The 14436-nt window shown below is 40.7% G+C and overlaps 1 protein-coding gene across 1 annotated transcript in view; it reads left to right on the top strand.

Moving 5' to 3' along the window:
* Positions 1 to 432: 432 nt before the first annotated feature.
* The window catches only part of CELF2 (CUGBP, Elav-like family member 2), a gene marked incomplete at its 5' end in the record, with an annotated part of 70938 nt that continues 56934 nt past the window's right edge, over positions 433 to 14436 (top strand). Inside the window, 2 exons of the mRNA XM_010021910.1 lie at positions 433 to 481; positions 8745 to 8879. Coding sequence (XP_010020212.1) covers positions 433 to 481; positions 8745 to 8879 — 184 coding nt within the window. The remainder of the gene's footprint in view (positions 482 to 8744; positions 8880 to 14436) is intronic.

Genomic DNA, 14436 nt, shown 5'->3' with positions numbered 1-14436 from the left:
TTGTCAAACCCGACTCCTCTGAGTATGTCTGAAATGCTTGCTAGCTCTTAAATTACTTTAAATTCCATCTTGGTTTTGGCAGTAGTTGAGCTCAAGGAAAAAAAAGTTGGTAAAACAGAAACCAAGCATGCCATAAACTAATGAGGGCTGTAACTTTAGAGGTCTTCTGAAACTAGATACAGCAAATTAAAGTTTCATGAGAGTCCTGTGGGCCCAATGATCTATTTTTTTTTAATCTTCCTGCTTATAAAATGTTTCTTTACCATTTTATTTTTTTCTTAAAAGCCTATAATATGGTGTTATTTTGAATTTATATCATTTCAACATGTTTAATATTAATCATGTATCTTTCTAGCCCTTCATTGAAAACATGATTCTTTGGGTTTTTATGACTATCCAACCTGCCTTACTCTTTTTCATTTTTGTTTTTAGATGCATCATCCTATTCAGATGAAACCTGCAGATAGTGAAAAGTCAAATGGTATGTGTTTCATTTATTTCTGCTAATTGTGACTCTTCCTAAACTAAAGCAAACACAACATTGTGACAGTTTTTGCTTTACGCCTTGTGTGGTAAAAATGGTATTGAGTAATTTCCCTGCACCTGACATGTTAGGGAAGATGTTGACCTGTTCCTAACTTCCATTTATCCTCTGCTTTAAAGAAGGAAATGCTCTGGAAAACAGTTTTCCTTGTACCTGCTCTGTGTCAGAGCCTACCACGCTACATACATCTTTCCCTTGTGTTCACCTAGCGGTGAGGTGATACAGGAGTACCTGGTGTTGATAAGATGGAGATGAAATTTTAATGGTGAAAATAAAAAAGATAAGAAAGAAAACCCATTCCCCTGTTAACAAACCGTGAAAGCAGCTGAGAGGCCTTAAACATTTGTCTTAACTTTTAGAGAATGATGCTGTTCTGAATCTGAGCCAAATTTAGCTTTTAATTATATGCTTGGCTCTGAACTGGGAAACCCACCTTGCAGATCTCTGTTTACTTATTCCTCTCAGCAATTGTAAAATGAATGCTATAAAGACAGTAATATTCATTCAGAATACCAGGGTACTGCCTAAGTGGATGTATATGACATGCAAAATAGATGGCATGCTAAATCTATTAAACATGCCAGGGTTGTATATTCAAGGAAATAAGATAATCGAATGGTAACGCAACCTGGCTGTGTGTGACTCTTTAAAAATATATACATGTGTATATTTTGCCCCTTGATTTGTTCCTGTAATTTTCTAAAATATATGTTAAAGATATCATCTGCCTTCTTAGATTGCAAGAGCTTCATTTTCCCACAAGACCCACATAATCAGAGCTGGTTCCTCCAACAGGCATCTTTGCACCTCATTAATTAGTAATCAGGGCAGAAGCCGTGCACTTAGAGATCTGCATACCTGCAAATGTAAATGATGATTGGGCTCTAAATCTCTCCGCAAGGCTTTTTTAAGGCTTCTCTCTCTTTTTTTTTTTTTGCTAATTGTAGTGCATCCCATTTTCAGGCTTCTCCAAGGATTATAAAGTTTGGAAGGAAATTAAAACTTCCTATTACGACAACTTTCTAAACAAAACTGGCCACAAAGGCAGGAAATTTGAGCCATCACCCATTTGTAATGGAGTGGTGCTCTCTTCCTTGGGTTGAGTTATAGCAGTGATTTCTTGCCGTCTTTGAATGCTCAGAAGAGAGGCCAGGGCACATGCATGGGCAGAAGGACCCAGATTTTCAGGTCCCATTGTGATCAAGGAGATCTTTGCTGTTGGAATCCAAACTCCACTCCCTAGTATTTATTGTGCTTGCAGTGGGCACAGTTTTCCCTTAGGTACAGGAACACTGGCCTGGACCCTCTGAACCTAAGCATAGCCTCTGTAAATTCTTCCTTGAAAGACAAATTTCACCTCAAGCTCCTTGGCAAAGTAGAAAAATAAGAGGCAATGGGTCAAAATTGGCTCTCAATGAGTTACTTGTTCACTGCCTGAAATTCTTCTTCCTAAGGGAGATCGAACATATTGGCAAAGCACTATTGGGAATTGTGCAAATTCTGTCTTGCTCTTAGGTCCTCACTGCTGCTGTTAGACTGGGGTTATCTCCATGGTACTCCTGTCTGCACTACACTATTCCCAGCATGACAGTCAGGAGGGATTGGGTTTTTTTGCTTTTTCTTGCCTTTCTTTCTAATTTTGGGGAAAACACATTGACAGATCAAAGGTTGAAATTGTCAAATTAAACACCTTTTTAAATTTAGACTCCTGGCAGGTGTAGGTACTTCTGGGGGTGGTGAACTCTTCTTTTTTAATGCCTGGGGAGACAGAAGGCAAACTAAAATCATAATGATGCTAACAGTGGTATAACTCAGAAGGACAGGGCATAGGCGCAGGGTCCACGGAGGAGGTGAGAGTTTGCAAGCAGCTTGGAGAGCCAAAAAGAGAAAGAATAGCAGTATGAGGAATGCGAAGGCCTGTTTGGCGTGTGTTTCCCATACGCTTCAGGCTATACATCTGAGGAGGTACATTATCTGTGCCAAGTTTACAGCAAGTTGTAAACTGTACCTCTTCAACCAGATTGGTAAGTTCAAAGGGGAAAAGAAAGAAGGCGTGCAAAGGAACCTCGGTTTTCATGATCTGTGGTGTTTGAGCTTTTGAGGAATGCTTGGACCTCTTTGATTTCTGAGTAGTGTTTCTCAAGTTTCAAAGAGGTTGAAGAAATTCTCTTGGTCAAAATTTCCAGATAGCTTGTGGAAAGCTATGTAGGAGAAGTTGAACACTCATTACAATTCTGAGCTTGCACATATTTGTGAAGGCTTGAGAAACCTCATCAAGTTCCACAGCAAGGATGAGAGGTCCCCTAGTTCTTCGTACAGAGGTTTACGTACAATAGTGTTTGCTGTGGCATAAGATGTCCCATCTTGAGTCCCTTACAAAAAAGTTTGAATGAGCATCCAAGCGCAAGAGTACCAGGATGAAATGCTTCTCCTTCTCCATCACTGTTCCTGTCTTTACGTGTAGGCATCATGTCAGAAGCCTGTCCCTTAGCACAAAAGGCCAAGGCCGCCTCGTGGAAACTGGGCAATGAGTATGGAAGAGGCACCTTCTGCATGCATTTAATATAGTGCCTGGGCACTTCTGCAGTATTAGTTCATTAGCTACCTGAAGATCTCTTTTCTTCTGGATAGGAACAGGGTGACTGATCTTGCACAATCACCTCAATGCCTTCCCTACATACAGTAGCTCGTATGTCTGAGTTATCTCTCTGCTTGCGCAGATGAAGCAAAGCTTAATTTGTTCCACCAAGTTTTTAGCAGTTAGAGTTGATGGAGAAAGACTTGCATTTAGATCTAATTAATTTGTCTGCCCAGGAGGATTCTGAAAAGGCTTTTATTGTTGAGAAATGTAACATCCCTGGAAGATTTTCAGATGATGAATTTTGTAGCGTGTCCTGATCTGATCACCCATTAGACCACCTTTATATTGCTAGGTCGTTATTTTAATCTATCTACAAAATTTGGTTAAGGATCACATGCCAGAAAAGCATGGTTTCAAGACTTTAAAGGCTCCACTATTGCTAGGTTCACCTTGACTGTTAATGACTCACAGGATTTGTCTGTTTAAGGATATTTTCCCTTCTTCGAACTAAAGTGGTTTCTGCACTTTAAGGCTGAAAAGCACATAAACATGACTTTAGCCATTAATACACTACAGTTTAGCAAATACTTAAATGTGTCTTGGATTAGGGTTTGAATACAGTCGATATTTTCAGGCACATATCCCATGGACGGTTGTCCTGGGTTCACAACAACAGTATCTCTTAAATGGACCAAAGCATCATGAATTCTGGGAAAATCACAAAATTCTCTATTAAAAAATAAGGGGGGGGGGAGGGGGCAGCTGAGTATTTTTAGAATTTATTTTTATTTTATTAGTGAAAACTTGAAAAAATTATTTTGAAATTCCAAGTGGCGCAACTTTGCCGCTTTGGAGGGAGTAATTAAATGCCATATGTTAGCACTAACACATAGCAAAGTTGATAATTAATGCAGGCAGCTCCGGATCCAGGTGTGACTTTGACAGATTGTATGCAAGGGGTTTTTCACAGGCTTACGAATAGGGATAAAAAAGTCTGTTTTCCCCCTTCCCTTCTGGATGGAAAAGAAAAACAACCCAAACACAAAAAACCAAAACAACCAAAAAACCCTTTTATACATAATTAACTGTTTCTTGATTTGCTCAAAAGAGAAGGCGACTTCTGGATGGAAAATGCACTCTGTGACTACACTGCTCAAAAATGTATAATAATGGGTTATAATTTCGATTTTTCAGGGCACAGTTTTGAGGGTTTAGAAGAAGAAGTATGGAAGCTTGTTGAATCTTCAGGGAGATTTCCCATGCTTATTACAGGGTTTAATTCCTTTGTACCATTCAGAAAACAATCTACTTCTTTATTCTCCTGGGCTAGCACAAGCAATCTAACCCAGCCTGGAAGAAATGCTCATTTCTGAAGCAAATTGAGTAAAGCTAAAAAATTAGACCCTTCAGGATGTTATTCTGCAAGTTGGATGTAGTGCTGTCAGAAGGCAGGAGGCTCAGCTTGAAAAAAGCACAGGTAACCTTTGATGGCTAACGTAGCACTCTGGATTCCAACACCATACCTAGGCACCCGTGCTAGTGATTGCAGAGCTAATCTTGATGGAGTTAAGAGGACAATCTGCTTTTTTAAACAGATACCAACATTGGGTTGCTATGTTCAGGCAAAAGATTCGCACCCAAATCCACCGGGCTAAGCGCTGGAAGCGTCGCACTAACTGCCCTGGCAGCAAAGCTGACCTGCTTTTATAATGTCTTTGGATGGATTAGAGATGAACCCCATAAATAGTTAATCAAGATACTGGGCAGCTTCTTTCATGTAACTGGAACTTCAGACCTGTCTGCTTCTGCCCCTTCAATGAGGGGTACTCAGCCACCCCATCCTACTAGCTGCTTATGGATGGTTGTATCTACTTCATGCCCCCAGGGAGGTGCAAACCAGACAAAGTACGATTAGGCCTATAAGCAAGGTTAAGAAATAGTGATATCACACACTTGCCAAATATTTTCATTAATTTTCAGGATTTTGAATTATTGAGACCTATCCCTAGTGTGGGAGAGAGAATTATCAAATAGCAGCAAAATATTTATGTGCACACAGGTGCTGACCCTTGTGCCCTTGTCCCCCCAGCCTTCTCCTTTGCCTGCTCTCATTACCCAAAGTACTTGCAGCTCCCAAGGTGATGGCATTTGTCCAGTCCCCCAGAGCTCATTTATTGTTCTGTTCCTGCAGCTGGAGCTCAAGACATCTATGTGTTATCATGTTGACCAACCTTTGGGAGTTGACAGCCCTGTCTACTGTCAATAACAAGGTAGAGGCTCCCATGAAAAAAAGCCATCCCATCTTACTGGGAGAGGCGAGATCAGTTACTCTTCGGATGTGCTCTTGGTGCTGACAACAGCCAACTGATAACATTTTAGCTGAGTCTAGAACTGAACACCTAAACTGTAGATGACTGAAGTTAGGCAAGATGGCTTTGGACTACCATCATTTCTCCAACCACCAGTGGGTAGCACCTTTCTTGATCTCAATGCCTTGTTGGGTCATGTGTGTTTAATGTTGAGCTCCTCGTTTTACAGTCTAGGGGAGCAACCAAACACACACAGGCAAATCAGCAAGCTTGGCTATCAAAAGAGGTTTCCTAACCTCTAAATCTGTTTGACTCATACTTCTTGCAGTCTGTTGTGTGCTTGATTCTCAAACTGTGCCTGCGTGGCAGGTAAGAATTCATTTTAGAAAGATAGGAGAGAAGTGGCTGACCAAAAATGTAGAAACAAATCCAGGCAGCCAGTCTTGCAGAGGTAAAAAAGCATTCCTTTTTCTGCATGAGAATATGTTGTTAAAAGCTCTTTCAGCCTAATAATATCAGATGTTCTATCAGATGGAGTGAAAACCTGTCATTTTGATCCTGACAATTGTCCCTTTAAATGTTTTTTTATGCTGGGCCCCTAGCCAAATAAAAGAATAGCAAATTTCTTAAGCTTCAACGCTGATCAGCACTGACTAATAGCACTGAATGCAGAGCACGTCATCATATCAATATGTTTTCTGTACTCTGAGCATTCTTCGTGAAATCTGCATCTTTAAGATGTACAGTACACAGGAGCTGGATGTTTAATTCACTATAAAATCACCCTCAAGCTTCAAACCTGCAAATCATGTTAGTTAAATGGCGTATTTATAGGTTTACTAGCGAAACTGAAGGAGGCTGGTGGGGAGTTTGTCGTCTGCTACTCTTTGGAAAATTAAAACAAAGCCTTCCTGTTTTCATCTCATTTCTTTTAATCTCCTTGTGAATCTCTTTGACTTGAATCTTTGTCCTTGCACCTAAGCAGGACCCAAGGTACTTCCTTTGGGATGGCATGGCAGGCAGTTGTCTAACTCAGCCAGTAGCTATTTTTAAGAGAGGGTTGGGATCTAGTCACCCTTAAAGTAGACCTGCACACTGTATTTCACACCTAAAATCAACCCAAATTTAAATGGCTGATACTAGCTGACTCACAGGTAAAAGTTAAAAGGTTCATAACACAGAGCAGAAAGCAGTGCTTGGACCTATGCTTGGCGCCAAGGCTTCCTCCAGCCTGACCTTGGTTTGTGGTAGGGAGAAATCCATACCTGGAAGTCCAGCTGGGTCCTCATACCCTTTCCTGCACCCTGTCAATAGTGTGTGGCTGTTGTCAAGGGGACAGGCTGGCCAGGGGCCTTTCTCCAAGAGATTACTCAAGGCAATATAGGAATTGTAGGCAGCCAAGATACAGGCATCCTTTCAGCAGCAGTAGTGACTATCTAGACTCTCTATGTCTGTGAGCAAGGCAATTCAGGTTAACCATCCTTAAAATAATTATTAGCAGTATCAGGTCCAATTGTATCTTATGAATCAGATGGAAAGTTTCATTGTAAGACATAAATATATATTAATATATACCACATATATAAATCCCAACTGGCAGGTGTTATCTGCAGCCCCACGTATTCAGCTCCTGATCTGTACATAACTGGCTTATCCCATGCATTCATCATTCGTTAACCCTTTCTGGAGGGTTAACCTGCATATGGAACCTCAATATGAAGTGTGAATGAAAACGTTGAGTCTTGAGGATTCTTTGCTGAGGAAAACTTCTTCGTCTGAGGGTTAAATTCACACCAATTTTCTTGCAAGCTTGTAGAGGGAGACGCTTGGATTGCAGGGGCTGGTGTCTGTTTTGGATCCTGAAAAATGGTGTTTGGTGTTTGCTTGCATAAAAGCTACAAATACCTTTTAAAGTCAGCAATTCTAAGGAAAAAAATAGCTTCAAGCACCTCTCATGATAAATAAACATGAACCTCTTCTTTTTATTGTTGAAATTATTAAATGCACTTAAAGTGTTGAAGTATAACACAAATAAAATCCTATGAAAATGGACGCTGTTTCTTATTCCTCAGCTGCAATTTATTCCATTTGACAAACTTGTGCGAATAAAGCCGAGAGAGTTGGGGAGCAAGAGAAGATTCATTATTTTTTTTTTTTTTTTTGTAAGCCCAGAAATGAAAATACTTCATTACAAAAATAATTTGCACAATAATAGAAATAAGTAAGTGCACTGCAGACTCTCTGGAGTAAAGCTTTCCCTCTCTCTTTGCTTCCCGCAAACTCTGACAGTCTTCTCATTAACAGTGAATTGGATTTACATGCCATTTCAAGAGAGGAAGAAAGCACTGCTGTATACAGTATTATACAGGAGCATAATAAGCACTCAGATTTTTGGTTGGAGGATTTTTTGGATGGGAGGATGCATTTTTAAGTCTTTTCAGGGTGATTTAAGTTTTTATGATCTATTCAATTTTTTTACAAGAGACCACAGCTTTAGACCCATAAATTTGAGTTTGATTAACAGGACTGCATGTGTCCTGTTGCATCAGTCCAGCTTTTGCTGGTTTTGGTGTCAATGCAGGCAGGAAATACTCTACCAATAATTCAGGTAAAGCGCCTTTTTCATGGGGTTTTGCAAACTCAGCATCGGTACGAATCAAAGGGTGTTAAAGTGATGCCCTGGAACACGCCTTGTGTCTTCCTGAAGGGGAGAGGGCTGTGGCAGTCTGAAGTAAAAAGCAGGGAAATTCAATGCATTTTTTCTTTCCAGAGCAGTCATTACACATCTGCCTTTCGAGTGCCGTTGCATTAAGTTGGCTGAAATTGAAAGCTCAGATAGAAGCTGCTCTCTCAAAACATTTCTCAGGAATCTTTTTCATTAGCTCGTATCACTACACGCACAATCCCTTCTTCGCCCTCACCCCTGTCATGATTTCTTTCATACCGGATGGAGGTGAGGGGATTTATCTGAATTAGAATCTATGCAAAAATATCTTTAAAAGTCTCTCTAACAGAGGATGCTTTTTTCTTAGAAGCTGTGATGGGGAGGCATATGCAGAATGACTAAGGCGGCCAATTACTCCGTTAGATAAACAGCAAGCACCACTAGAAAAAGGAGAGAGAGAAAGAAAAATGAGAGATTTTGGGGGGGGGAAGGGAGGTTGTAAGTATAAAGTGTTTGCCTTAGGACTTGTCTTCAGTTACAGAGCCAGACTCACATGACTGGAGCTTGGTTTGATGTGGTAATGAAGCATTGATCACAGGAAAAAGATGAAATGGCCTTTGCTCATTCATTATTTTTATCTTCTAGCTGTGGAAGACAGAAAATTGTTCATAGGAATGGTTTCGAAGAAGTGTAATGAGAATGATATCAGGGTGATGTTTTCTCCATTCGGCCAGATAGAAGAATGCCGAATCCTTCGGGGACCGGATGGGCTGAGCAGAGGTGAGTGTGCAGTCTGTAAAGTCTCTTTCCTTAAGTGCTAATTGGGAGCTATATGTCACAGCCAAGGTAGGCACAGCCGCTGTCTGCAGCTAGAGGTTACGCTGTAATACGTCCCACGTGATGAAGGTGTCCACATGAACTTTTCACAGTGGCTGAAATTATCACCTTTTATTTCCAGTGTCAGAAAGGTCTTGGTGCCAACGTATTAACTTGTGTTATCGCCCTGTTTGTCAGCTGGAAAGGTTCCTTTGCACGCTGAGAAAACACCCTCAGTTTTCTGCTCTCACAAAATCAAAGATCTTTCCCTGACCCCATTTCTGCTTTGTAGCATAAGGCCAAAAAAAGAAAAAGGACTGTAAAGACTGAAGGCATACAGGGTCATGGGAACTGGCCCACACTGTAGCACTATCTCTTCCATTCCTGTGTTTTCTGTAACTATATGCAAAACATAGGTCTGCTGTAACTGAGAAGCAAAGAGGTTAGCTTGAACCGAGAGCTTTGCCTGGACAAAAGTTTGTCAAAAGATCCTTTAAGTCTTGTGCCACTATCACAACCCAAAAATCATGACAGGGGTGTTAAGCAGCAGCACCAAGAGCAGTCAAGCAGCTGACCTGAACTTTGGAAACGACTTGCAGCACAGACTTCCATAGCCAGTGATCCCTTTTGAGTGCAAAAGTGCCTTTAGGGGCACTCTGAAAACATATTGAAGAGAAAAATAAATGTACACTGATGACCCAGGTTGCATATTAACTCCATGGTGTATGGATGTGAAATTATTCTCAGAGTATGAACCTTCTCAAAAAGTCAGTTCCAGGTGGTGCTGAGTGGATAAGAAAATAGTGATAGTCCCATTTGTCAGTATGAAGGATGCTGTGGTACTTGCCATGGCCATTTAACAGCACGAGGGGTGAAGTAGTTTCAAGCATGGAGCTGTGAAAATACCACTTTTGTTTCTACAGGAAAAAAAAAAAAAAGAAAAACTAGAAAGCACAGTTTATGCATTTTATTACATTTTCAAAAGGCACAGAAAAAATAATAGTACCCATTTTGCATATAGATACAGGTGTAGGTACAGATATTCTTTACTTCTGGATCTGCTTGTTTCCAGTAACCTATAGGATCCACAGTATTCTGAGCAACAATCTGTGCATGGGGTTTTTTGTTTTGTGTGCTGCCCAGCTTCTTTAAAATGCCTATAAATTACAGCAGGGGAAGTTGCAGGTATTCCTTTATTTCACGGCACTGCTTGAAAGCACACGCTATACTACTTCTGAATAATCAGGACTTCTTGAAAGGACACTCTGACAATAAATAGGAAGCCCCAAGAAAATTACGCACTTCCTTTCATGCATGCTTAATCTGCGTCCCAAAACTTTTGGAGCTGGCATGTAGCAGTCCCTTCATGCAAGGAGAACCCCAGGATCATAGCTTTTGCCTTGGGGAAGTCAGGGAGAAAGGTCTGAGATTGGTTCCTGCAGCTCAGTAAGGAACGTTAACTGATGGAGTCAAGTGCTGTCATTATCTTTCTAGACCCAACACTGAGGCAAAACAAATACTTCTGATTTTTACTGATTTAATTTCATAAGTAGCACAGGGACAGGGTGATGGAAGACACAGTGGGAAAGGAGCTGAGTAACTGTGGAAATAATGAGATCTGGACATCAGATGTTTTGAGCCCCCAAAAAATGTAACTGACTCCTCAACATCACCCGTCAAAGAAATGGATCTTTCTTGGGATCCATAGAAATCCCGCTGCATGCTTGTTTTAATTCAAAAGACGTTGAGGGAGCATAGACACATATGGTACAAGCATAGAAAAGCTAATTATGAAATCCAACAGGGTAATTGAAGTTGGTGGGGTAGTTTTGTTCTTCTGTACATACCCATCTCATGATAATCAGAATCTGAGATTTTTAAGCCATGTCACCAATGTATCAGGCCCAGCAGAGCTGTAGAGTTAATGTGCTGCTCTCTCTTTCTGGAGGCTGAAGATCTCAGTCCAGGTAGGTCACACAGCAGCAGTCATAGCAGAGCTGCCACTGGGGTTTATTTCGGTCACAATCACGACTGATATTCTATCATGCCCTCATGCATCATGCCTTGTTAAACTTGAATTGCTTTCTACACAACCATGTTCACACTTGAAAATGAGTTCAGCTGTGCCAACCAGGTTTGCAGAGGCAGATGTTTATCAGCTTCACAAAACCACCACTCCATGAGAGAAGGCAAAGTGTCGGGAAAATGGTTGATATTGCAGTCGAAATGAAAAGTGCTAAGGGAGATTTGCAGTGGAGGGAGCTTGGCTGAAAAAGCATAGGGTGAAAAGCTGCTTCACAAAACAAGAGGGAGAAATTATGCAGTTAAATCTTTGTAACCAATTCCAATACTTAATGAGTTTTAATTCATGTTACGGTTTCCAAGATGTTAATTCCCTTCGCCACAAACAGTATTTGTTTTCCCAGCATCCGTCCGGATGTGCTTCCCTCCTAGACACAGAGGGGTGAATGAAAAATAGTCACTGTCTTAGGAAAACACTGTCCTCACCATGCCAGAGCCTTTGGGAACTCTCAGTGCTCACAGCAGCGCGATGGAAATATGGTCCAATAAACTCTCTTTGGCATCTCTTTTCAATTGCATAACAAGTGCGCATCATGGTATCATGGATGAAAAGAGCTTGAGAAGTATATTCATTAGTATTTATGCCAACTTCTGAGCTTCGTTAAAAGGTTCAGGCAAATAATCTTTATTACAAGCAGACAGTTGCAAGGAATAGCTCCAGGTTACACAGCTCAGTAGAACAGCTTTGGTTTGTGCTGGTTGTTTTTTTCTTAGTTAAGAGTAAAAAGGTTTCAGTTGACTTTTAAGCCATGTCTGCACTACAACAGCAACCTCACCACTAGTATGGTAACAGTCTGCTGTCAACTCATAGGCAAGAGGTAGGGTTGTAGTGTACCTCATGGCTCCAGTAGAAAGGAGAAATCCTCTCCTGTGGCGTCGAGGGAAAATGTAACACTTTGTGATGAGTGTGATATAAGTGCTAAGGTAAAGAGAGAGACGGAGAGAGATTGAACTGGTTGTTTCTATCGTAGTTTCTAGCCAAGAGTTGGCAGAACTTTAATAAAGTCACACCCATTGCTGTCACTACTGATAATGGACCATCAGCATTTCCACTCCAAATTCCTGTTGTCAGCTGTTTGAAACTCGTCTGTAAAATGAGACTAAAATAATGATACAAAGCTCCAGTTGTGGAGCAGTGGTTTCTAAAGAAATTGAGATTTTTTTATTCCCCCACTGTTGTTCTCTCCTACATCTAAGAAATATTTGTTGTTTCTATCTGTAACTTGTTACATTCCAACCAGCTACAAGAAATAGGCAGCAACCAAAAGGCATTGACTTTGGAAGGCTCGGGGATAGTCCCCGTGAAATTAGTTGGCTGGCAGAGAGTAATGCCTAGCTGTGAAAAGTATTAGAAAATAAAAATACCCTGTTGGCTGTAGAGATAAAGAAAATAAGGACTCAGCAGACATGGAGGCTGGCCTTAGCTTTAGCAGGGTTCATGGGACTATCTGAAAAAGCTTGCCACTGCCTGTACTATATTCATTATTCAAAGAGAAGGATACAGCCTGCAGGGTTGTTTAATCCAGCACTTTTTCTGAAGAGCTAAGTATGCTTTACAGAAATTCATGATTGTGATATCATGTGCTAAGCTTCATTATCATGAAAAAGCGGAAGTGAACTGCCTCAGATGATTAAGATTTTAAATCACTCATTGTGAAGGGCTTAAGGAAACTTTCAGACCTCCCGACTCCTAGCACTATGTAGAGTCTACAATGACCACAGATGCCAACACAGACAGCCATGCAATAATAGCTGGAGTGCACAAAAATAGCCAGAAATACCCAGGTTTGATTTGCAGCTGTGCCATTGATGTGCTGTATTGACCGTAGGTGAGTTGGTCTCTCATCATCTCTGTGTTATCCCATTCCTTAAAATAAGGATAGCAATGCTCCTCTACCTTTGTAAAATGCTTTTTTTTTAGATCAGTGGATCAATATCTCTATCATTCAAGGAATTATCGCCATCCATAATGATGATAAAAAAATCCTCTTATCCTTATCACAGGAGCACCACACAGCAAATTATTCTGCTGTATTGCTAAGTGAAGATTTATATAACAGATACCAGAATGAAGTCAACTGGGTTAATAGCATGCACTGGAAAAACCTGCTAATAACATGTACAGATGGTTGGATATACCATGAAAACTGTGGAAAAGCTCAAAATGCATATTTCTACATCTTCTAGGCTCCTGATCGTATGATTTTTTAACAAAACATCGCTAGGCACATGGGACAAGCGAACATTTCTGCAGACATTGATTACAAGGATTTTGTTTCTTTCTTTCTTGGCTTTAATAGGAAGATTTCGTTTAGAAATGGCACAGAGAGTTATACCATGACAATTATTCCATGGTCAGGCAATTTAATTTCATTAAAATCCATTCATAACTTTCAGATTCTGGGTTTTTTCTTGATGAATTAGTAAAAGAAAATAAGTATTTCTATCATAGTTAATTGCAGTGAAGAGTAGGTGAGGAGGGTTTATGCCTGTTTGTTTTTCCTTATGGATACTTACTGCTCCTTCCTGAGCTAAGTAATGTGAAGTGCCAGCCATGGGAACAGCCTGGATTAGGGGCCACCTTCTGACTTGTGTGTCAGTAAGTGATGGGAAACAAGGCGAGTGGAAGTGCTGTATCCTCAGTAGCTCTTCAGCAGCACATCCACGCCTTATTTCTCTTGCTGTGATGTGGTAACATTTTAATTTTTTTCCAATCATTATGGCACATTTAATTTTCTTTTTCCCCTGCTGAAGCTCTTTTGAAGCTGGGAAGGCAAAACACATCCGAGTGACCAGTGTCTCTGCTGGCCTTTGGCCAGTAGCTACATCTCAGATTTCCATTACTGCAGCTTTGCAGCAATCGCTCCCCAGAGGGAAGTCTGAAATGAAATCACTTACAAGAGTTTTTATTCCAGCAAGAGGGTCATCGAGGCACTGTTAGAGAATGTGGGGTTTGGTACCTGTTTGATTCTCGGTTTGAGTGAATTCCAGCTACCGAAGGCTGTGCTTTGCAGCGTGGTTAATTGACTGTCCAATTAGAAATGCTCCGAGGGAACCGTGAACTTCAGGAAATTTAAAATCTATAATCTGTCATCTGGTCAATAGTCAAGAGAAGTGAGTAAAGCCGAAGAGATGAGGCATGTTTACAGGACGTGCCTCTCATTACCTTTATGGGCCTGATATGCATAAAGAGCTTCACTGTGACTTTTTCAAAATGATTCACTTTGGGCTGAGTTGTTCCACGTGGTCTCAGACCTGTCATTGTGTGTCTTAAGCAATACCTAATGACCAAATGTCTGTACAATAAACAATCTGATGTCTTCATTTGGAGCTGAAGTGCGTTTTAACCACTGAGACAGATTTTTGTGTGATGTCTTCATTAGAAGGCTGTTTCCCAGGCTGTTCCTTCCTTCAGACTCTGCTATATTAACACAGTGTA

The sequence above is a fragment of the Nestor notabilis genome, unplaced genomic scaffold, assembly GCF_000696875.1.
Source record: "Nestor notabilis isolate BGI_N333 unplaced genomic scaffold, ASM69687v1 scaffold16909, whole genome shotgun sequence".
Taxonomy (NCBI): domain Eukaryota; kingdom Metazoa; phylum Chordata; class Aves; order Psittaciformes; family Psittacidae; genus Nestor; species Nestor notabilis.
The sequence above is the reverse complement of the archived record's forward strand: the minus strand, read 5'-3'. Positions and strand labels throughout refer to the sequence as shown.